This window comes from Danio rerio, chromosome 13 (assembly GCF_052040795.2).
Source record: "Danio rerio strain M-AB ecotype USA chromosome 13, GRCz13ab, whole genome shotgun sequence".
Taxonomy (NCBI): Eukaryota; Metazoa; Chordata; class Actinopteri; order Cypriniformes; family Danionidae; genus Danio; species Danio rerio.
This window is the reverse complement of record NC_141033.1, coordinates 31,426,398-31,452,113: the sequence shown is the minus strand read 5'-3', so window position 1 is coordinate 31,452,113 and position 25,716 is coordinate 31,426,398. Positions and strand designations below refer to the sequence as shown.

General features: G+C 38.4%; 1 protein-coding gene across 11 annotated transcripts in view; it reads right to left on the bottom strand.

Annotated features, from left to right (window-relative positions):
• Window positions 1–1,662: 1,662 nt before the first annotated feature.
• tacc2 (transforming, acidic coiled-coil containing protein 2) overlaps window positions 1,663–25,716 on the bottom strand; it is a 99,623-nt gene continuing 75,569 nt past the window's right edge. For 7 of the 11 annotated variants that reach the window (XM_087279393.1, XM_087279397.1, XM_087279399.1 and 4 more), the window contains 10 exons: window positions 22,750–22,809; window positions 20,836–20,898; window positions 18,394–18,525; window positions 16,319–16,395; window positions 13,044–13,087; window positions 12,830–12,862; window positions 11,189–11,349; window positions 3,753–3,859; window positions 3,305–3,425; window positions 1,663–2,618 (listed from right to left, as the gene is read on the bottom strand). In XM_087279393.1, coding sequence (XP_087135519.1) covers window positions 2,553–2,618; window positions 3,305–3,425; window positions 3,753–3,859; window positions 11,189–11,349; window positions 12,830–12,862; window positions 13,044–13,087; window positions 16,319–16,395; window positions 18,394–18,525; window positions 20,836–20,898; window positions 22,750–22,809 — 864 coding nt within the window. In that variant the 3' untranslated portion in view covers window positions 1,663–2,552. The remainder of the gene's footprint in view (window positions 2,619–3,304; window positions 3,426–3,752; window positions 3,860–11,188; window positions 11,350–12,829; window positions 12,863–13,043; window positions 13,088–16,318; window positions 16,396–18,393; window positions 18,526–20,835; window positions 20,899–22,749; window positions 22,810–25,716) is intronic. The other 4 variants (XM_087279404.1, XM_087279403.1, XM_087279401.1 and 1 more) reach the window with 2 other exon arrangements.

Here is a 25,716-nt window from a genome sequence, read left to right as displayed (position 1 = left end):
CTCTGATTCTCCCTCCACACTTTGTTCAGCTTATGTCTACATGTACAGGATTTGCTAATCGGTGACCAAACACAAATTCAGTAATTACACATAATTATCCTCTGTGACATAGTAAAGCAGTAAACACAACCAATGAAAGAGTTGATGCGAAGGCTATTTAAACATGTGTAAGTGGTAAGGGGAACTATATCAAAGTTTGAGGCATAATAAATTCATGAACAAGTATATTATTGCAGTATAATGATCTCATTTGTCTTTACAGTCATATATATATATACTGTATACACAATTAAATGAACAACTCAAACAAATTTAAGGCAGCAACTAATATAAAAATATTAATCAAGTGCTGTTTAAGGAAGTAAAAAGATTTTCAACACATTTGTTTATATTATAAGGCATAATAGTTTATATTATTATTATTATTAATATTATTACTTTAATTATTATTATTATTATTATTATTATTATTATTATTATATCGCAGTATATATATTAAATATTTTAATAAATATTAAATAACTATATAAGAGATATGAACTATATAAGACAGTGGTGCTCTAACTCTGTCCTGAAGGGCCGGTGTCCTGCAAAGTTTAGTTCCAAAATATTCAGACACACATGTGCTATCTAATCAAGCTCTTACTTGAAACATCCTTGCAGGTGTGTTGAGGCAAGTTGAAGCTAAAATCTACAGGACACAGTTATTAGTTAATAAATTAATATTATTATTATTATATTGCAGTAAATATTTTAGATATTTTAACTTTCATTAATATTGAGTATTTAATAACTATATAAGAGATAAAAAAAATGTTACAATTCTTTCTTTAGAGCTGTTTATTGAAGAAAAGAGATTTTCAACACATTTGTTTATATTACCAAGCATAATAATTTTTATTATTATTATTGTTAATATTACTATTATAATATTGCAGTATATAGGTATATAATGTATTTATTTTAATTAATATTTAATAACTATGTAAGATATAAAAACTATATAAGAGATAAAATTATTACAATATTTCTTAAGTGCTGTTTAAGGAAGAAAAGAGATTTTCAGCACATTTCTTTATATTATTAATATATTGCTGTATATATATTTTATTAAAATTTAATATTTTAACATTTATTTTATATATTTTATAAATAATTACATGTATTTAAACACTATATACTGTACCTATTTTTAAAACTTTTATTGATATAATGTAATGTATAAATATGCAAACATATTAGTATGTTTGTGAGATAAAAATATCCATGCTTGAAAAAGATTTCAAATTTCTTTATTCCTGACTTTTTCTTAAAGTTTTATTCTTCACTCAGAGGGAGAGAGTTTGGTTCTGTGCCAGCATATAATTGCCACTAAATTAGTCTGTCTGGCATGATTTTAAGACCCATCTGCCAGCTAATGTTTCATGCACACGTAGGATCCTGTCAGCAAAATGCATTGTTTGTTCATTAAAATCATTATTGCTTTCTCAAAATGCCTGAGTGGGAGGCTACAGTGTTTGCTGATCTATTAAAGTCTATTATACAATCTATAAGCATTTAATAGTGAACAAATTGGAAAAGATTATTATTTTAAGACCAAACATCATGCCTCTACATGAGCATATAAACTGTGTCAGGGCGATACAGAGTCAGATAAACAGATTATTTGTATTGCCATCTTTTATTGCACGTTGTAAGCATGTCCTGCACAACTGACAGTGTGAAACATCAGCTTTAGCAAGACTAAGACAAAACCATTCAGATTAAATTAGCTCAGAACCACTGACAGCGGCGAGTGGGTTCTTTTATATATCAAAATAAAATCCAAAAATAAAATCGCACATCAGTGTTGCTAAAAGACAACGAATCAAATGAACAACAAGTATCTACAAAGATACACAAGGAAGCAGATCAGTATCAAAATCTGCAGTTGTGTTCCTTTACTATATTCAAGTCATTTTTTAATCATATTTACAAAACCGTCAAGGCCTACGACATGCATGTTTTTTTCATGAACATGAATACCACTTTGTGACAACTGAATGATCTGTTTTACATTATATATTATATATATATATATATATTTATATCGTCTCTGGTGTTTTGAAGTTAAGAAGAGGGTAGGACAGGGTTCAGTTTAACAGTCGGCTCCATCAGTGGTTGTCATGGCAAAGACACTCATAACTTCAGACTCACTATAAACACATACTCTCTGTTTGTGTGCGTGTGAGCTATACAGACTGTCAAAAAAAGTCTCTACTGATGGGCAGCACTTTCACAAGACCCTCAACATAGGTAAGTTGGTGTACATTAATACATCAAAATGCAGAGAAAATAATTACAGCCAGAATCTAGTGTGTTCTCCCAGTCAATGGGACTCCAGTTTATGTGAAGAAGTCAGTAGTGTGAGATCCTTTTGTTCGTTTAGTTCATGGTTCTGTCCATTAGAAAGAGAAACAAACAATACCGGACACGTTGGTCCTGCTACTCCATCTTTACAGTCGTTGTTGTTGTCTCTTTGTTGTTTGGACTGAACACTGTTGAATGGACAGCTAGCTCTTCCCCATCTTGGCAATCAGTTCATCACAAATTTTGGTCAGTTCCTCGATTTCTTTGTTCTTTAAAAATAATTGAGAAAAAAACATCATGTTAATATCTGAATGTTTGTAGATTCACTTCTGTCTTCTATGTTTAACAATGCTGCATTTTCTTGATCAAAAGCACAAAACTTTTTTGAAATATTATTATTTCTTATTTGTTAAATATATATTTACACCACATTTTCTGAAATATAACATAATATGATTTTTATCATTGTAATGGTTCTGTTTTCTTTGGTTCTTGGGTTGTGTTTCCTTTCTCCCACTGCTAGTTAGTTTCTGTTGACTCATTAGCTTAACTGATTATGTTCACCTGTTTCTAGTTTGGTTCGTAGTTTGGCTACGTATTTAAGCCCTCGGTTTGGTTCTTCCCTTAGTCCTGCATTGTCAGTTGGATAAATCCTATTGTCTTACTGTCTGATGCTGTTACTCTGATGCTTTCCTTCTGGATTACGTGCTCTCTTTTTTGTTAATGACATAAATCTGCTGCGGATGAAAGACTTTACTCTATTTCCATTGCAATTATTTTAAATGTTCAATGCATCATTTTTGTGAGAGTCACGATACATATTTTCCTAGGATTATTCTATAAATAGACAGTTAAAATAAACTTTCAAAAGACAGACAGACAGACAGACAGACAGACAGTATGAAAGATAAATATGAAAAATGAGATGAACATGGATTTGTGATTGTGAGCAAACCTTTTGTTCCAGTGTGCGCTCCAGTGAATCCACCTTCATCTGCTCTTTCCTCAGACTGGCCTGATGCGCTGCCTGCTCCTGCTTGGCTTTGGCTCTCACCTGAGCGATTTCGGAATTTGCCCTGTGGGTGTCACATGGCCAGAGTCACACCATCATTTCAAATCTATAAGGACTCTAATCTCTCTCTCTCTCTCTCTATATATATATATATATATATATATATATATATATATATATATATATATATATATATATATATATATATATATATATATGATCTTTTTGAAGCATTTGCGCTGAGAGTCACATACATTATCAAGTGAAAAGCAGTGCATATAAATGTAAGTTTGGGCGTGACCCTTAATTATACTAAAGTTATTATTTCAGGCAACAGAAATTCTGTCCAAAGTAAAATATATTAGTGGACTTGTGAAATATCAGTACTTACTTATCCAGTTTCTCCTCAGCGTGAATCTTTAGGGCCTGATAGCGCTGCTCCTCCTTACGAACACGAGACAGATATTCCTGCGCACATTTCTTTAGGACATCCTCATTCTGATGGAAAAACGAAAAAACTCAAGTCAGCTATAATGATGATTAATAATGGCTTAAATCACTTACTGTAAAGAGATAGTTCACCCAAAACTGCTAATTCAGTCATCATTTCCTCATCATTTACTCCTCACTTACAACAAACCATTATGAGTTTATTTTTTTGTTGTTTTTGTTAAAAACCGATAACCATTGACTTCCACGGTATTCGTTTTTCCTACAACGGATGTCAGTGGTTCCTGGTTCAAAAGTTAAAAGTAACCCAAAACTATCCCTTAAAGCTTCAAGGCCAATAGGATGACCATGACCATGTTAAAGTGACCATGAAAATGAAAATGAAAATTTTCTTTAATAGAATAATGTATTTTTAATTACAATTGATTTTTTATAGACAGTTGAAGTCAGATTTATTAGCACCCCTGAATTATTAGACTGCTTGTTTATTTTTTCCCCAGTTTCTGTTTAATGGAGAGAATGTCATGTCCTCGGTTTGATCATCTGGGCCACTGGGTGTTGTTGTTGTTTTGTTTGTATTATCTATGTGCCTTTCCCTAGCATGTTTTGTTTTGATCCTCCGCCACATGCCTTCTGTTTACTCTCTAATTCCACGCCCATCCTCTTGTTTAAGCTATTACGTTATTAAGTTAATGTCACTCACCTGTTCTTCTTGATTTCTCCCTCTATTTATTCCTTCCCTTAGCGCTGTCCTGTGTCAGATTGTTGTTTGCCCTTCTCGTGTTTCCCTCGATCTCCCGGTCCTGTCATGTCAGCCTTTTTCCTGTTGTATCTGAATCCCGGTCTACATCTTTGATTTTGCCTTTTTCTGCTACCAGGCCCGTTCCCGTTTAGTTTCATTCCTGCTGCTCGCCTGTCTCTTCTCTCCGCTTCAGCGATCCATTTTCCGGTCTCCTCCAGCCCCGCAGCGCTCTCTCTTCCTCGCGGGTGTCGCGGCCCAGGAAGCGCGACCCAGCAGTATCGCCCCCTGCCGGCGGTACATATTATTACACCCTCTGGGAGAAGCCTGTCCTCTCTACGAAGAGGTTTTTGTTCCGTTTTTTTGTTGGATTTTTCGGACATTTTTGTCACATTTTTTCCCTTTTTTCTGACTTTAGTTTTCTAAGACTTTTTTCCTCTACGGAGAGTTTAAGTTTAAGTTTTTTCCCTCTGGATGTTTTTGAGAATTCTCCATAGTGAAGCTATTGAAAATCTTATTTTCCTCTTCGGAGCTGTTTTTGTTGAAGAACCTTTTTCCCATCTGAGTTTGCTATTTTGCTTATATTTGAATAAACTGTGAAGGACCTGCATTTGTGTCTTCTGTTTGCCTTGATCAGAACCCTGACAGAACAATCTGACCAGGATGGACACAGCAGGCCAAGACCCCGTCAGATCTGCCGTGGCCCAGCAGGGAGCCCTGCTCGGGCAACATGAGACCAGACTCTCCAACACTACAAGAGAGGTAGAGTTTCTGTCTAATCAGGTGGCTGACCTCACTGCTCGCATACAGGACCTTCAGCTAGAAGCAGCACAAGGAGGCCGTTTTCCCCGTCATGAGTCTGAACCCCGCTGTAACAACCCACCCACCTATGACGGCGATCCCAACTCATGCCGGGCCTTCCTGTCCCAATGTTCGGTTGTGTTTGCACTTCAACCACGCACGTATGCAGCAGAAGAGACAAGAGTGGCCTTTGTTTTGACTCTTCTCACAGGCAGAGCCCGTGATTGGGGTACCTCTGTTTGGGAATCCAGATCTCCATGTTGTGCCTCTTTTGACGAACTCAGACTGGAGATGATGAGGCTTTTTGACAGGTCAGCCAGGGGACAGGAGGCTGCAGACCAGCTAGCACGACTTCGCCAGGGGAGTCGCTCTGTTACTGAATACGCAATCCAGTTCAAGACCCTGGCTGCCTCGTGCGACTGGAATGAGGGAGCTTGCCGGGCAATGTTTCGTGCTGGCCTAGAAGAGGAGATCCAGGATGAACTGGCTACCCATGACTTGCCCCATGACTTCGATGACCTCATCAACCTGGCACTTCGCGTCGAGGTCCGTCTTCGCCGACGACACCGCCGAAGGATGGTCCATTCCTCAGCCACGATGGATGATCATAGTTCACTCACTGCCTCTGCCACTTTGTCTGACCCCGAACCCATGCAGGTGGGGCGCCTCCGCCTCACACCCCAGGAGAAACAGCAACGACTGGCTCGGGGCCTATGCCTCTACTGTGGCAAGCCTGGACATTTTGCAGCATCCTGTCCAGCAAAAGCCAAGGCTCACTAGTGAAACGGGGGATCCTGGTGAGCACTATCCCACTCTTCTATTCCCCCTCTTCCCGTACCCTACTTCCTGTGTCAGTCCAGTATGGGGACTCCTCTAACTGTTGTTCAGCCCTCATTGATTCTGGGGCGGAGGGCAATTTTTTGGACCGCTCTATGGCTGCTCAGTGGGGTATTCCTGCCATCCCTCTCCCTAAACCCATTCCTGCTCGGTCCCTAGATGGTACCCTGATTGCCACAGTCTCCCATACTTCCCCCAGTGTAAGTCTTATAGTTTCCGGCAATCACCGTGAGGTCACCACGTTGTACCTTTTAGATTCTCCCAGTGCTCCCATTGTTTTGGGTCACCCCTGGTTGGTGCAGCATGGTCCTCACGTGGATTGGTCCGGAAACTCTGTCTTGTCTTGGAGTCATTCCTGTCTTGAGTCTTGTCTTGGTCCTGCCCCGTTTCCTGGTTCTGTCTCTTCTGTGTTGCAGGTGGAGCCGGATGATCTGACCGGGGTTCCGGCGGAGTACCGTGATTTGTCCCTGGTGTTCAGTAAGTCCCGGGCCACCTCTCTGCCTCCGCATCGACCCTACGATTGTGCCATAGAGCTCCTCCCAGGCACTTCTCCGCCAAAGGGTCGCTTATATTCCCTTTCCAGTCCAGAAAGAGAGGCTATGGACAAGTACATTAACGAATCCCTTAAGGCTGGCCTCATCCGCCCTTCCTCATCTCCTGCTGGTGCTGGGTTCTTCTTCGTTAAGAAGAGGGATGGCTCCCTTCGACCCTGTATTGATTATCGAGGGCTGAATGACATCACTGTTAAGAACAGGTACCCCTTGCCGCTTATGTCTTCAGCCTTTGAACTCCTGCAGGGAGCTAAGGTCTTCACCAAGCTTGACCTCCGTAATGCCTACCACCTCATTCGCATACGGGAGGGGGATGAGTGGAAGACAGCCTTCAACACACCCACGGGACACTTTGAATATCGGGTCCTTCCCTTTGGTCTGACCAATGCCCCGGCTGTCTTTCAGGCCCTGGTCAACGACGTGCTGAGAGACATGGTAAACCAGTTTGTCTTTGTGTACCTTGATGATATCTTAATATTCTCTCCATCTCTACAGGTACACACTCAGCATGTTCGCCAGGTGCTGCAACGACTACTAGAGAACCAGCTGTTTGTTAAGGCAGAGAAGTGCGTCTTCCATGCCAAGTCTGTGTCGTTCCTGGGGTTTGTGATTTTCGGCGGGTGAGATCAAAGCTGACCCCTCTAAGGTAAGGGCTGTTGCCGAGTGGCCAACTCCTGACTCTCGTAAAGCATTGCAGCGGTTCCTGGGATTTGCCAACTTTTATCGGCGATTCATCCGGAACTTTGGTCTGATTGCTGCACCTTTAACTGCGCTCACCTCTCCCAAGGTACTGTTTAGGTGGGGCGATAAGGCTCAGGAGGCCTTTGATAAATTAAAGTCCCGTTTTATCTCTGCTCCTGTCTTATCTGTTCCAGATCCTAAACGACAGTTCATAGTTGAGGTGGACGCTTCTGAGGTCGGAGTAGGCGCAGTCCTGTCACAACGATCTCCCCGGGATGGGAAAGTGCATCCTTGTGCTTTCTTCTCCCACCGCCTGACCCCCACAGAGCGAAACTATGACATTGGTAATCGGGAGTTGCTGGCAGTCAGATTGGCTTTGGGTGAGTGGCGCCACTGGTTAGAGGGTGCAGTTCAACCTTTTTTGGTCTGGACAGACCACAAGAACTTGCAATATCTAAGTTCAGCCAAAAGGCTTAGTGCAAGACAGGCTCGCTGGTCCCTCTTCTTCAGCCGGTTCAACTTTACGCTCTCGTACAGGCCTGGGTCTAAGAACATCAAACCTGACTCTCTCTCCCGCTTGTTCGAGATCCCAGAGAGGGAGGTTTCAAATGACACCATCTTGCCCAAGGGGGTAGTGGTGGCCTCTCTCTCCTGGGATATTGAGAGACAGATACAAGAGGCCTTGCGAGAGTGCAGAGTACCGAGAGGGGTCCCAGCGGGCAAGTTATTTGTTCCCACTGCTCTGCGCTCTCAGGTTGTCCAGTGGGGTCACTCATCCAGAATGGTCTGTCACCCAGGAGTTCGGAGATCACTGGCTGCCATCCGTCAGCGATTTTGGTGGCCATCCATGGCCAGGGATGTCAGGCAGTTCGTGGTAGCCTGCTCAGTTTGCGCCCAGAACAAGAGTTCCAATTCGCCTCCCACTGGTCTGCTTCACCCCCTACCCATTCCTTCCCGCCCTTGGTCACATTTAGCCCTTGACTTTGTCACTGGTTTGCCGGAATCGAGGGGTAACACCGTGATCCTTACGGTGGTGGACCGATTCTCCAAAGCGGCCCATTTCATTCCCCTCCCCAAGCTCCCCTCAGCCAAGGAGACAGCTCAAGTGGTGGTAGACCACGTATTCCGGATTCATGGTCTTCCGGTTAATGTGGTTTCCGATAGGGGTCCCCAGTTTGTCTCCCGGTTCTGGAGGGAATTCTGCCGACAGATCGGGGCCTCTACGAGTCTGTCGTCGGGATTCCATCCTCAGACCAATGGGCAGTCTGAGCGGGCAAACCAGGATTTGGAACGTGCTCTCCGCTGCCTGGCATCCCATAACCCTAGCTCCTGGTGCCAACAACTGTCCTGGGTAGAGTATGCCCATAATACTCTACCAGTTTCTACTACAGGTATGTCACCATTCCAATGTTCTGTTGGCTATCAACCACCTCTGTTCCCCTCACAGGAACCCGATGCTGCGGTCCCGTCTGCCTTGGCCTTTGTCCAACGGTGTCGGCGCACCTGGAGAAGAGCTAAGGAGGCCTTGGCCCGGGCTAGTAGACGGACCAAAGCAGCGGCTGATCGTCATCGGACTCTGGCTCCTCACTATGTATGTGGTCAAAGGGTATGGCTCTCCACTAAGGACCTGCCTCTCAGGGTTGCTTCCCGTAAGTTGGCTCCCAGGTTCATTGGTCCATACCGGATCACAAAGGTGTTGAGTCCTGTGGCGGTTCGGCTCAAGCTTCCTCCTACGCTTGGTCGGGTACACCCAGTGTTTCATGTCTCTAGGGTTAAGCCTGTGTATTCCTCCCCTCTTGTTCCCTCTATTCCGACCCCTTCCCCCCTCCCCCCCGTCTAGTGGATGGCTCTCCAGTCTATACTGTTAGGAGATTACTGGATGTCAGACGTAGGGGTCGTGGATTTCAATACCTAGTGGACTGGGAGGGCTATGGCCCGGAGGAGAGGAGTTGGATTCCGGCCAGGGATATTCTGGACAGGGGGCTGATCGCGGACTTCCGTCGGCGACGAGGTGAGCCCCCTCCTGGAGCGCCCAGTGGCGCCCGTAGGGAGGGGGGTACTGTCATGTCCTCGGTTTGATCATCTGGGCCACTGGGTGTTGTTGTTGTTTTGTTTGTATTATCTATGTGCCTTTCCCTAGCATGTTTTGTTTTGATCCTCCGCCACATGCCTTCTGTTTACTCTCTAATTCCACGCCCATCCTCTTGTTTAAGCTATTACGTTATTAAGTTAATGTCACTCACCTGTTCTTCTTGATTTCTCCCTCTATTTATTCCTTCCCTTAGCGCTGTCCTGTGTCAGATTGTTGTTTGCCCTTCTCGTGTTTCCCTCGATCTCCCGGTCCTGTCATGTCAGCCTTTTTCCTGTTGTATCTGAATCCCGGTCTACATCTTTGATTTTGCCTTTTTCTGCTACCAGGCCCGTTCCCGTTTAGTTTCATTCCTGCTGCTCGCCTGTCTCTTCTCTCCGCTTCAGCGATCCATTTTCCGGTCTCCTCCAGCCCCGCAGCGCTCTCTCTTCCTCGCGGGTGTCGCGGCCCAGGAAGCGCGACCCAGCAGTATCGCCCCCTGCCGGCGGTACCTATTATTACACCCTCTGGGAGAAGCCTGTCCTCTCTACGAAGAGGTTTTTGTTCCATTTTTTTGTTGGATTTTTCGGACATTTTTGTTACATTTTTTCCCTTTTTTCTGACTTTAGTTTTCTAAGACTTTTTTCCTCTACGGAGAGTTTAAGTTTAAGTTTTTTCCCTCTGGATGTTTTTGAGAATTCTCCATAGTGAAGCTATTGAAAATCTTATTTTCCTCTTCGGAGCTGTTTTTGTTGAAGAACCTTTTTCCCATCTGAGTTTGCTATTTTGCTTATATTTGAATAAACTGTGAAGGACCTGCATTTGTGTCTTCTGTTTGCCTTGATCAGAACCCTGACAGAGAAGACTTTTTAAACACATTTTAAACATAATAATTTAAGTAAGTCATTTCTAATAACTAATTTATTTTCTCTTTGCTATGATGACATTAAAATATATTTGACTAGATTTTTTTCAAGACACTTCTATACAGCTTAAAGTGACATTTAAAGGCTTAACTAAGTTAATTAGGTTACAGTACCTAGGCAGCTTAGGGTAACTAGGCAAGTTATTGTATAACGATGGTTTGTTCTGAAGACAGTCAAGAAAAAACATAGCTTAAAGGGGCTAATAATTTTGTCCCTAAAATGATGTTTAAAATATTAAAAACTGCTTTTATTCTAGCCGAAATAAAACGAAAGACTTTCTCCGGAAGAAAAAATATTATCAAAGATACTGTGAAAATGTCTTTGCTCTGTTAAACATCATTTGGAAAATATTTAAAAAAGAAAAAAAAAATCAAAGGGGGCTAATAATTCTGACTTCAACTGTATATATAACTGTATATACATATATATATGCCTTCATAAACTTTCATGACAATAACTTCACCTCCTACCTAACCAATGATATCTCATCTCTGGTAAACTCATGAACAAATGAATCATACACAACTTAAGTGAGTGGGAAAGCAAGCCAATGCAAAGGATGTGAGCGATGTTTCAATCATAATCTGTGTATTTTAGTACACCGCAGCAAAATGTGAAGATCTTGTTTTGGAATGAAGTATGAATACCTTGTTTTGGCTTTAAACAATAACCAAATGTTTACTTAAGGTGTGATCTACTGTGAATTTTGACTTTAAAATTAGCAAATTACAAAAATTCAAATAAACTCCAAATGAAAATTCTCAAGTGACTCACTTTGCGGAAACCTTCCAAAACATCTTTCATCTTCTCGTAGCGACGGAACAAGTCAGCAAGAGATTTCTCCACCGAGTTGAGATCAGCTAAAGCCTGATCCTTCTCCAGGATCAGCTGTTGGATAGTGTGGTGAGACACAGACTTCTCCCTCTGTTCGCCCTCTGAGACATACACACAAATATATAAAGTTAATATTACGCAGATATATAATGCACAATAAAAAATGTATGGATGTGCTAATATATATATATATATTTTTTTGGGATGAAGCAGAGGTTGATTTTAATGTAGATATGAAATTATACTACAGTATGGCTACATCGTTGATCATGAAAAATGAAAATGCAGATTTCAGACCTGCATTTCTGGTGCATGCAGACACACACACACATACACACACACACACACACACACACACACACACAAACTGTGGAGACATGGTGAAAGATGAGAAGTCCTTTGAAAAACTTACTCAGCACCTCTTAAACAGTTTTTAGGGAAACTTTATGAAAAGATTTATTGTTACAAATTTCATATTAGCAAGTCTTAGCAGGTCAACTATGTTTTTTTTTTAATGAACTAAGTTTCACAGATTCAGCTGAATCCTCACTCAGTTACATACAATATCTCTTTGGAGTTAAACAAGTACTGTCAATTGTTTTAAAAACAGATTATACTATTACTTAAATTTAGATAAGTTAATATGTACACAAGTGAAAAAAATGAATTAACATTTATATTTAGCAAGAAAAAATAGATAAGAAATAATCATAAATAAAAATCCTTTTTAAAATAAATGATTAATTTTATTCATCAAAGAATGTTTCAACAGCGATATTGATAAAAAGTGTCTGTACAATGAGCTTGTAGTTTGGAAAGCTACAGTATCAAAACAGCTTCCCCAACACTGATGAGCTGAAGATGAAAGATATTTCAGAGAATACAAAAAGATCTTGAAGAACATAGATGATGCTAAAATGTGAGGCCGACATCAGGGTAGAGAAGAGAAAACTCTCTGACACAATCAGATGCGGTGAATGCAACACAAACAATGAAAAAAAAGATTTGCTGTTACTTACCAGGCATGCCTGAGTGATATATCAAATATTTATGGGGAACGGAGGAAGCAAAACAGAAAGAAGGGACGGCATTAAGTCAAGCCAGCAGGGTGGGACATGTGTGAGAAGAAAAGTGTGTCGCTTACATGGGAGAATATCGAAATTAATGAAAGTGTGAAAGAACAAAATAAAGTATAGTAGCTGGTGAAAGCCAGAAAATGGCCATGAAATGGAAAAAGAAATGAAGAGCAAAGATACAAAATAAAACAAATGAACAAAACAGCTGGAAAGTGGATTATCAAGAGTGGAATTTTAACATGAATGTTTTTTGTGTCATTGCAAAGAGAGAAAAGCATGTCAAGGTTAAACCAGGCAAGTAAGATCTTATGAATCAGAACATGTAAGAATGAACACAGTCTACAGCATTTACGTGGCTGTAAACACTGGAAAGGCAAAAAAAAATAGATTAATTTGTCAGTGGGTGAGGCCTGGTACGGGACATGTTTGAGCAGAAACATGTTGGAGTTTTCTGAGGTCAAGTGGAATACATAGGGAGACATAAAGATATGTGCTCATAACTGACCGGTGTTTGGGTCCGGAGGCACGAAAGATTTGTCTGCAAATTAAGTGAGAAATTTAAAAAAAACTTATTGCAAATATGTGGCAGTGTGGTGTGACTGGGAAAAGGGGTGTGTGCCCGTTCATTTATAGCAGAAGAAAAAAGGGAATCAGAAGGGTCAAAGTGTGTCCAAAAAACACAGAAGGTAAAGCTTTGTTTAGCAAACATCAAGACTCACCGATCATCTCTGCAATGGTCTTTTCATATTCCATGACTATCCTCCTGTGAAGAATGAAGAAAAAACACTTTTGTCAAATAGGTTTTATTTAGTCATTGAATAGACTAACAATAATCACAAATTCCAGGATTATTTTTAATGCATAAACTTACGAAAACAAACCAACAAAAGAAAAGAACACCCCAACTCCAGCCTGTAAGTATACAATACAGGGATAATCAAAACAAATTTTTAGTTACAATATTGCTGTAAGAAAAAGGATTCCCCAAGAAGTGACAAAAAAGTGCCCCAAATCTTGTGAAATTGTCCAATGTTGCCTTTTAAAAGAGATCTGGTTCATTCCAAGTGCAGAGTAGATATCAATAATTCAAGCTATAATTTAGCAGTTGGAGGATTAGAAAAAAACTCTTGTAATCTGCAAGATCTGCCTCCATAATATTTTTATTATACAACAAGCTGTGTGAAATAAATAAATAAATGTATTAATGCATACATACTCAAAATCAAATATTCATAAATAAAATAGGACTTTTGTAATTTTGTAACAAAATGAAGAATATTTTTTACAAAGCTCTGCACATGACATGCAAAAACAATATTGTGGCCAAAAATAAAGAATCTATTCTCTTGGTTTTTGTAAATCATAGCCACAGTTTACAAATTTGTTCACTCACATGAAAATTTAGTTGGACAAGTTTTTCTTATTTGTGCCCTCAATTTCAACCCAGGCTCATTCTGATTACGTAGCCCTTCATACATTTCTGGAGAGCACCAAATATGTCCCAGGAGGTACTTTTTTATTTTTTTTATTTTTTTCACAAATCCACCAGAGGCCGCTGTGTATGCTTTTCCAGATCTCAAATTTCTCTTGCGAGTGTCATTCTCGCCTGCTGTTCTCACATAAATCCACTAGAGGCCGCGGTCGACTGACAGTCTACTGACTGACCGACCAATCGACTGACCCACCCTTCCACGTCTCTAAACCCAACCAATAGTGATTTAAAAAGCACGGATTGACTTGCCCATCCACTTCCCTAAAGCCAACTGACAGTTTTAAAAAGCATTCCAGAAAAAGAAGAGCCCCCTGATTTTTACCACGTTTTCAGGTTTTACCACATCCTCACCCTGTTATTTATATATATTTTTTAGCTTTTGTTTTTGTCATAACTGCTTTCTGGAACCGATCTTCACCGTACTCGAACCCCATTGTCATGGTAAACTCAGCACTGCATCTCAAGTCCGCTGACGTACATGTTGAGGTACTGGACAAACTGGTAACAGCGGGAAAGCCGTCCATATGGAGGAAAGGAAGGAGAGAAGGAAGACGTCATACCGCCCTGTAGCGTTCATTTTAAAGATGAAATGCAGCTAAACGTAGCTCTGGCTACATAATTAATGATCTCAATGTATATAGAGGCATGTTTTCAGAATGAGCCTATGTTGCTCAATGTTGCTCAATTGACTGTCTTGAAACCATTGCTGTCATTTAATTTGCACTTTTCATCTAAAATATCCTAAATTGTATTCCGAAGATGAACAAAGCTCTCAGGGAATTCGAACAATATGAAGGTATGTAAAAATGGATTAGAATCATTTAGCATATTTGTTTCCTGTAGATTATGGCATGGCTCTATGCTTTTGTACAAAAAAGTATCAATGTTTTCACAAAAATATTGAGCTGGCCAACCGTCTTCAACTTTAAAAACGAAAAGAAATGTTTCTTGAGCATCAATTATTTCTGAAGAATTGAAGGATTCTTAAGACACTTAAAAGAGTTAACATGACACACTTTCAGAAACCTTAAATGCTTTTTAATGGTAGTGTATAGTTTAGCTAAAAAATAGGTATTCTAGAATCTATTGGTATTAAGATCATTTTCAGATGATCTGATCACAAAGGGTTAGTGTTAATACAAGTGTAAACAGCATCCAAAATATTGCATGATCTTATCACTAAAATCACACACAGAGCAGCAGCTTTTAAAGCTAACAGTGGTTGGGCATCAAAGTCAAATACATTTAATGGATAGAATGAGAATTTTCTTTTCCTTTTATCCCTATTTTGCTGACTTATTGAGCGCTACATATAGTCACAAACCAAAGGCCCTCTCTTAGAAATCAGATCACAGAATCAGATAAGAAAGTAGTCACAAAAGACTTGATTCACGTTACTACCAGTAATGTTTTCTTGGCTTTTCACTTGTGATCGGATCACCCCAGACGGATCCTAATACCAGGTGTAAACAGGATTTACTACCGCATTTGAAAGTGTCCCAAATTGGATGTTAAACAATCCACGTTAATGTTTTTTGTCTGTTTGCACGCATGCAGAAATATCCGCTCTGCTCCAGATGCCAGTGAAAAACGAACTGCTTTAAAGATGTAAAGGCAAACTGGATGGCGGTGATTAAAATACATGAGGTGACAATAACTTTAAACACTTTTAAACAAGGTTGATTACAGAAAGGTCAGTAAATTGGCTTTTCTTATGTCATGTGTGGAGTGGAGCTCGCGGAAAGGTTTGGAGAAAAGCAGGTTGCCGGCACAGTAAGCGGATGGATTAGCTATGCCTTCCCTTAGCCTCTTATGCCTTTCTTATCCTAAGCCCAATCAGGCTAATGAACTAAGCTCCATTCTTATCCACACTAACAAGACCTGGTCCAGCTGGCTGTAATCCTCAACCCTCCCCATTTGCCTTGTTCACATTGTCCCTCGAAAACAAAAGCTTTTAAATGAAAAACTGCATTTATTTTATTAACAGTGATAAAAAGCTTTAATATTGAAAAAAAAAAATGTGTGTATGGATAGTGACTTGATTTGACCCCACAGTTAAGAGATTCTGAAGCAAAAGAATATATATATGACCTTATAATAGCATTTAATTGTGCGACAAAAGTTACATGTGATTTCTTTTATCTTTACATCTATTTCCTCTCCTCTCCAGCCCCCACCTCTGGCACATCTTACAGGTTAAGGACCTCTTTAATTGGCTTTCTGCTTACGCTCGACTTCAAAAAACTGTAGGAAAGGGATAAACAGATTGAGAGGTGGACTGAGGTTGGTGTGTGAGCTGTAAGCAGAGCTTTATGTGGTTTGCTGTATATGGGGATTTCCAATGATGAGTAAATGCTTAGGCATGTTAACTCAAATAAGTAGTAATTTAACATTTTTGACAAATTTATTGATTATGAAGAGTGTTGAGAAAGGTGGATTGAGAAATAGCGGAAGCTTCACTTGTTATCGCTCACAAGTCTACCTATATGAGAACACACCCACCTCATCTCCTCCACCTCCCGTCTACTCTCCTCGTATTTCCTCTTCCACTCCATGGCTTCTTTCTCTTTCACAACAATCTGAAATAAGAAGAACATCACTTTGAATACATCATCTTTTCACATTGAAATGGTTAAACCAAGGTCATTCTGGGTTGATGCAAATTGGGTTTATGTTTTGAAATTTTTGTCTAATATTCATAAGGTTTATAAGCATTGAATGATCAATTTCTGCAGGTAATGAGATTGAAATCACTTTGTTTTATCTACCAGTGCTTTTATTGGATTTGTATAGGTAGGCATAGCTCTAAAAAATAAAGATGAGCAGTGTTTAAGCAAATTAAAAACAACTGATTGTACTTTCACAAGTTAAGAGAAGCTAAGTGTTCAATTCATGTTGAGTTGTTACAGTATACTGTATCATTTGCAATACAGAAAAAACTCATTCATCTATCTGATTAAAACTAAACAAAGCATGTGAAATTTTCTGTGACAGTATAGTGTTTATTCAAATTTAATGAAATGTGATTGCAAGCAGTTTCTGATCAATTGTTATTTAGCAAGACAAATGTCATTACTTTTAACTTTAAGAATTCAGAATTGGCACAGTAAATATAGTTTTAAAACCCAAAGCCTTCAAAATTACAATCTTGCAAAAATCTATGATTTTAATTTTTTTTTTTTTTTTAAGATTTATACAGCTTCTAAAATCTGAATAAATAAGCGTGCTATTGATATATGGTTTATTAGCATAGACAAATATTGGCTGAGATACAAGAGTCTGTGAGTGTTCAAAAAATCTAATTACTGACAAAATTGTTTTAAACTTGTCCAAATTGTTATTGATTATTACCAATTAAAAATTTTTGATTTAAAAACTTTTGATATATTTACAGAAGGAATATATTTATATGATTAATATTATAATTATTTTGCCGTAAAAATAAATAGTTTTTAAAATATTTTTTACTCAAACCACATATATTTGCCTATTGCCAAAAATATACCTGTGCAAACTAAGACTGGTTTTGTTGCCCAGGGTCAATGTTTTGGTCAATATTGAAATATTTTAATAAATATATAACACTATTAAATTCTTTAAAATATATTCAATAAAATCAATATATATTTACAGGGATAATTCATGCAAAAATTACCATATAGGCTGCATTTACACTGTACACGGCAAAGGCACAATGACCAGCAGAAAAAGTGGGCGCTTACTGACAGCTGATAATAACGGAGCACCCTTTTCTCCATTCCTGTATTTAATCTGTTCGCAGAATTTCATTTATTTTATTTTACTTTTTTGACAAGCTGTTTTACTATAGTTGATAACAACTAAGTTCTGATTTGGTCATCTTCTTTCAATCTAGGCCTTTTTAAACCAGTAGGCATCTTAATGTAATGTCCATGGTGTGATTTATGCACGTGATTTAAGAGTTTTTTATATTGGTTACGTGGTGGATATTGCGCTCTCTCGCTCTTTTGTTGACATGCTTAAATACTTGTGCTACATGACAATATAAAAGCTTTTTTAGTCCTTGTGTATGAGATTTAAAGTTTGCAACTTTGCTAAAGTCTGTTCTGAAATGAAAGCGTTAGAACTGATGTTTTTGGTAATGAGTGACTCGCATTGACAGGTGAAAATCAGATCTACCTGCTTACATTACAGAGACGAAGGCACAGATCCATTTCGAATAAATTTCCACATATGAACAAGGCCTGAATCTGATTACATTTTTCTAATTTGATTAATCTATGTGATTTTTTCCTGCTTACACGTACAGTATATGTTACATATCAGATCTGTGCCACATGGGAGATAAAAATCGGAATTAAGTCACTTGAACCATGCTGTGTTCATGCAGCCTTACTCGGTTACAAAACCGTTTCTTCCTTTTTGTGTTCAACAGATAAAGGAACACAGATAGGTTTGAAAGGGTTTTGAGGGTAAGTAACAACAATTTGAATTTTTGGGTGAACTATAACTTTAAATAATACTTCTAAGACTAAATCTAAGATCACTCTAAAGTTTTGGTATTGTGATGTGGTTTCATGCAGCAGGTGAGCATCTACCTCTTCTCGGGCGATGCCCAGAGAGTGGTCCATGTCACGTGGCAAATGAGGACTTTCCCCTTCAATGTATCCTGTTCGGGAATAGAGGGAGCCCTTCGAAACGCTGCTGTCCCCTGGTGAGGCTATTTCCGTCTGTTTTCAATGAGAGAGTTGCAGAAATCATTAAAAACAAGTACCTTTAATTTCTTTACCAAAATAACATTCATTTCACACACCCTGGATGGAAGCAGCACATCATCTACAGGTTCTACTCAGCAAAAAGCCGTAAAGCCATGGAGAGCAGGCTCCTAGTTTGGGGGTTGAAAAGCTTCCAGCGGTTGGTGATAGGCCCGTGTATACAGCTGGGATGTTATGATTGACAATCCCCAATATGAAATGGGTGTGAATAGCTGTTTGTCATGGAAAGTTTGTAGGTGTGACCGGATCCGGGTCAGAAAGCAATGCTGTGTCAGATGAGGACAGCAGGACTACAGGCTATTGGAGATAATGTGCAGGTGATCTCATTTGAAGGCTGATCCATTTTGCAACAATAAATAAAACATATTAAATTAAATAAATAAAATATCTATTTGAGCAGTTAATGGCAATAACTTTGGAAGCCTGTTCACTCCACTGAATAAGAATAAATACAATGTAAAAAAAAACTAGAAAGTCAAAATTGAGAGTTATAAAGTCAGAATTCCGAGTTATTAAGTCAAAATTCTGGCGACGCAGTGGTGCAGTAGGTAGTGCTGTCGCCTCACAGCAAGAAGGGGGTTTCCTCTGGGTGCTCTGGTTTCCCCCACAGTCCAAAGACATGCGGTACAGGTGAATTGGGTAAGCTAAATTGTCCGTAGTGTATGAGTGTGAATGAGTGTGCATGGAAGTTTCCCAGAGATGGGTTGAGGCTGGAAGGGCATCTGCTGTGTAAAAACCTGCTGGATAAGTTTGCGGTTCATTCCGCTGTTGCGACCCCGGATTAATAAAGGGACTAAGCCGAAATGAAAATGAATGAAGTCAGAATTCTGAGTTATAAAGTCGCAATTGTCAGTTATAAAGTCGCAAGTTTATAACAATGTAAGTTATAACTGACGTTATAACTCACAATTCTGACTTTATAACTTGAAATTGTAACTTTATAACTCAGAATTCTGACTTTATTTCTCAGAGTTGAAAGTTTATAACTCAGAATTCTGACTTTATAATTTTTTTTTTAATTCAGTGGCAGGAACGGGCCTACATACATAAACACAAAAGTCTGTAAAAAATATCTGCATATGTACTATAGAAAGAACAGAGGTGTTTTATGAATATCTGCTTTCAAATGCATATATGTACTGTAATTTTCAAATTCGATTTGCTTTCAAATATACCTTTTCAGATTAAAGTGCATTGTCTCCAAATGGCCTAATTATAGTCAGTGATGGAGTGTTGTTACTGAATAATCATCATGTTTAGCCCTTAAACCCACTTGCTGATTAGATCTGATTAATTCTTACTAACAAAGCTGGATTAGGAGATTAATCGAGTTTGACTCTTATTCCGGGTAGGGGGCCGTGTGTTAGGGTACAATACAGAATGCCAATCACATAATGTTTGGTCTGAAATGAGCATTATTGCCTAAACCATTTACTGTGCTATTAGGCAATGTGATACAACACAAACTATGATTTGAAGTATTGATCTTGTTATCTTGAATCTCTTTAACTACAGGATATAAATTAGATGTGGTCTTGATCTGGCATTGCCCTTTAAAAATGCTGAGTTGTATTTTTCTAATCAAATAAAAAATGTCAAAGCTGTTGACACATTTTTGGGTAGATTTTTGGGAGTTTATTTTTCCAGTCTCATAGGGTTTTTTCCAGTCTTTATAGAGCTCTTTTGTTTTTCCTAGTGTTATTTTTCAGTGCTAGGTAAACTACAACAAAATTTTGCACTGCATAACCTAGTAATCTAGCCTAGAAACTCCCTGAATGTGATCCAGCCCAATAAGACAGCATGTTTTGTCATTACCAATCCTAAACACAGTCATTAGAGGGGAAGAAATGCAAAGCAGCTCAGTACGGCGGTGGAGTTGAGATGTTCTGTAATTCGGTCATCTTTAGAGCAGCTGTGCATTTGCATGAATGATACTAAGAAAAAAAGCTGTTTAAAAAATGAGGATGTCATAGAGAATGTGCTGAGGCAGCATGTGAAATGTGTCTGTGAGACTATTTTAGAATGAGTGTTATCTTATAATGTATGTTAAAATATTGAATATTTTAATAAGATCATCAATCCAAGGTAGTCCTCCATGAGCCTCATTACTCTATAATACAGACATATAATACAGTCTCACTCTTTTATTAGGCCTATATGAAAATACTCCATAATCCATTCTATGCCAAAATATTTTTAGTACATTAAAGCTAAAATCTATTTTGGAAGTGAATTCCAGGGGTTATTCAGGGGCAGGAACTATACCTGTGGAATACGAGACGTCCTGCGACAGAGTTTTCTATCTGTCTGTGTGGATTTGACTGCAGTCTACAAAAATAACCAGACTAGTTTGGACAAGGTAAGACAAAACCTAACAATTATTTAGACAAATGTTACAGGATTTATAAAATGTTATGTGGATAGTCATAATAAATATGTCTAGAAAATAAGTTAGTTGATGATTTTCAATTGTATTAGACTGTTTTTGTGGAGTTTAGTTTGTAATTTGATGTTACATTTTGTTGTTTCTAGTCATAAAATGAATAAATATATAAATCTGAAAGATCAGGAGCAGCACACTCATGATTACTTGTTTTGGACACTGTTGTTTTACAAACTCAAGTTTTGCAATCAAAAAGGCTGCATATATTTCATAGGAATAATTTTCTAATTTTTTAATGTGATGGTGATTTTTGAGCATTTGGTAGTTTTCAATGTCAGATGACCCTTCAGAAATCATTCTAACTTTCTAATTTACTGTTCAAAAAATAACATAATTAATATCATCAGAAATGATTGCATTTATAATTACACATTTTCTTTCTTTTCAGCATTTTTTGATGTATAGAATTTTCAAGTAATAGAAATTCAAATCTTTTTTAACAGTGAACAATGTCCAAATAAATTAACATTAATTAACATTAAAGGTGCAGTATGTAGATTGGACACCCAGTGGTTGAACTAGGTATTGCATTCCTGAATCAAAACAAACGCAAGCGCAGGTTGCCAGTTTGAGGACCTACAGGAGCAAGTCTGACTATCGAGCCTTAAAGCGCGTTCTAAATGAAAGCAACAGCAAACAAAAGAAGGAATATTTTCCATGTTAAAAAGACTTTTTGTTCTAACCAACACCTCGAATTGATATATTAAATATGTTTTTTTATTTTATGCTGAATAACAGAAAACTGACAATGATAACCTCAGGTACACCTCATATGCTTTATTTGGTGTTAAATGCTAACAGTATGAGTTTAAACGCCATTTTACATGATGTTTATTGCCACACTACTGCAGTCTACTATCTACTAGCAGCAGTAGATATAGTTCACCTCAGATCTTAAATATCAAATAAAATAAACCATTTAAAATTGAACTGCAAAACTGTGACTCAAAACCAACACAGTGATCCAGCATGTACATTTAATAATGTTAAAGAGGTTTAATATGTATTAATAAGGGTTTAAACCTCACCATTTCGTGTGTGAGTGCATATTCTGTGCTTCTGGATGGCTGTTTTGTCTGGTGCAAACAGTCAAATTGCTTATCACTGCAAATCTCGTCACATAGCGTGTTGTTAGGACTCTGGGTTATAACGTAACCTGCTCACCTAATGGTTATGTTCATAATATTTATTTAGTCACGAACATGTACTCTTCCTGACTAAATGAATGAAATACATGGTTTTCCATAAAGGCAAACCAGGCTGCTGAAAAATAATTGACTGCAGTGGCATTGGGTTGGTTAAAGAACCAAACAAAGGCAGCGTTCTGGCACGTAACAGACATTTTGAAAGCAGAATAACTGACTTTAGCATTGTTTTTCAGATAACGATAAACAAGAATGCTCACTTGGCAGTTTTCTTAAATACCTTCAAACAATTTATGGTATTGTTATGCTTTAGAAGAGTCAAAATCTAACACACAGCACCTTTAATTTCTAAAAGAATTATGTGAATATTTATGTAAAAAATCTTGCTTTAAGAATTTTTTAAAATAAAACAAAAAAAAAATACTGACGAAATTAGGTTTTTAATAGGGAAGTGATGGGATGCATTTGTTTGAAGAACTATTTTACAGACTAATAATGGTTTAGTCTAATGGGGGTACAGGGACACTGGGATTAGAATATATAGACTAGATCTAGTTAGACTTGAAAGGGGTTGTTTTCTGTCCATCTTACTTTAGCCATGTGAGAACCGTTGATATTCCAGAGGCGTGGACTGGGCTTCTTGAGGCGAGACTGTGAAGTTTGCAAGACAACATCATGAATATGGAGGGGGAAGAATTTGAGTTGTGTTAGAGGGGTTGTAGATGCATGTGTGCATGTTTGTATGTACTGTGCGAGATTAGTCTGTTCATTCCATTTCCTGTTCAAATGCTGAGACTGAGGTGACGGTCGCTCATCCCACATGACTGAAAGCAGATCTGAGCTAAGCTTCATGTGAAGCCACGCTAGCGGCCTCAGACCAGGCATACAAACGGTCTGTATGCCCACTCTATTCCAATGAGTTAGTGTACATTAGTAACAATCCAAACCAAAAACCAGAATGAATGTGACAAGGAATTCAGCCTTCAACTTTCTGTTTAGGTAGAGTTTGAAATTCTAAAATCAATTTTAAAAACATTCAATTTTGATGTAATGGTAACACTTTACAGCAGGGTTTCGTTTGTTAACACTGTCAGTAAGGGCACTTTTTGTTTGGTTAGTCTGGCCTTAAAAACACTTTATATCCAGCAATTACGGCAATTACCAATTTGACTGCTCTGACACAACTGGATGAGAACAACACTGAGCTGAACTGATGACACTTTGCTCTAGAGAGCTGTTTTATATCTGAATATAATTAACAAATTTGCATCATCAACACTGTGGTTGATTTGAACTAATGCCATACTGAGTGGGCACACTTCACTTTTTCATGCTCTTCTCTGCACACAAATGTCACAGTATACTCAAATGCAGACAAGCCAGCTGGTGCATAAGGACATTTCCCAGAGATTTGATGGCCGTTCTGGCCTGTTGTGCCATCAACTTGATGGACCTCTCAAAATATACAAATTAGGCAATCACTAAATAACACCAGCTCCCGGGTGTTACTCCATGAGTCGAGACGAGACGCGAGATTGGGTTAACGAGAACAAGACGAGACAATATTTTCACAAAATTTAAGAAATCATCAATTATGAAGTATATGAATAGAAAATAGTCTTTTATTTAACTAAAAAAATAATAATAATAAAAAATCGCAAACTGCAAAGCTTTTAGGTGCTTTTTTAAATCAATCTTTAATGACTTATTTTATCCCATCTGAGAGGAGAGAGAGAATGACGAAGAGGGTTGCAGCGAATGCCTTTAACACAGAGATGGACATTTCTACTTTGAGGCAATTTGAAGCAGTTTGTTTTAATGCTAAGCTACAAAAAAAGAAAACTGAAAATAAAAGGTTTCAATTAAATGTTGTAAATCAGGGTTGTCCAAAGTCAGTCCTAGAGGCCTGGTGTCCGCCAGAGTTTAGTTCCAACCCCAATTATACACCTGAACAAGCTAATCAAGTTCTCCCAGGTATACAAGAAACTTCCAGGCAGGTGTGTTGAAGGAAGTTGGAGCTAAACTATGGAGGACACTAGCCCCCCAGGACCAAGTTTGGACACCCCTGTTGTAAATGATTTTTTAAAAATGTAAATACTCTCACGCAACAGTTAGGGTACTATGCAGAAGACATAGGCGAGTAAATCAAGGCAAAAATGAGTGTAATTTTGTTATAAATTACATTGTTTTGTTTTAACGGTAAGAATTTCATTACAAAAATGTTTTTAAAAATGTTGTATTAGTTAATATAAAGCAATGTTTTCTAGTCATTTTTTTATATTCTTGAATACATAAGCAAATTACCCATGCCATCTATATTTACTTTTGGCCCACTAGCCTCAATCAAGTTTAGTTTTTGGCCATTCAAAAGAAAAAGTTTGGGCACCCCTGATCTAGAGAAAGCCACTCATGCTTTTTTTTAGCTCTCGCCTGGACTATTGCAATGCACTTTATATTGGAATTAACCAAACCTTATTTTATCGGTTACAACTGGTGCATAGTCGGAGCACATCATGCCTGTTCTTTACTCTCTTCCCTGCATTAAAACCTATTTTTTAGGCTTGCTTTTGACATTCTGTAGTACAAAACGCTGTTTTATTGACACTTGTGTTCTTACCATCTTATGTGTTTTAATGTTTAATTTTGTTTTTAATACTGTAAAGCACTTTGGGCAGCCTACTGGATATAATAAGATGCTACAGTATATAAATAAAGTTGATTGATTGATTGAAAAATATAACAAGGTTTGCAAAATTACAGTCATGGTTCCCAACCCAGATGTCATCTGATAAGAGCAGGAGTGCAGTGCATCATAAAAAAAAGTCAAACCAAGGCCTACGGATTCATTCATTCATTCATTCATTCATTCATTTTCTTTTCGGCTCAGTCCCTTTATTAATCTGGGGTCGCCACAGTGGAATGAACTGCCAACTTATCCAGCATATGTTTTACGCAGCGGATGCCCTTCCAGCTGCAACCCATCTCTGGGAAACATCCATACACACTCATTCACACCCATACAATACGGACAATTTTAGTCTACCCAATTCACCTGTACCACATGTCTTTGGACTGTGGGGGAAACCGGAGCACCCGTAAGAAACCCACGCAAACCCAGGGAGAACATGCAAACTCCACAAAGAAGTGCCAACTGACCCAGCCAAGGCTCGAACCAGCGACCTTCTTGCTGTGAGGCCACAGCACTACCTACTGCCCCGCTGCGTCACCCTGGCCTACAGATTATTTGCAAAAAGTTTAATGACTGTAGAGAAGAGAAAGATTAAAAACTGTGCTTTAAGAGAGCATGTTGTAACATTTTGGAAAACTAGAACCTTGTTTCAACGATTATACAGTTGGCTTTTTTTCTAGTGTCAAATTTTATATTGATTACTCACCTGGGTGTTTGTATACCCTTAACAAATATGTAATATATAAAATATTAATGCATGAAAATATATTAATTTCAACATTAGAATTGTGTATCCTTTTTTTTCCCTTATAAAAAGTGCAAGTAAGCAGTATATTTGTCTATGGTATGGTAGTTCATCTATAGATGGT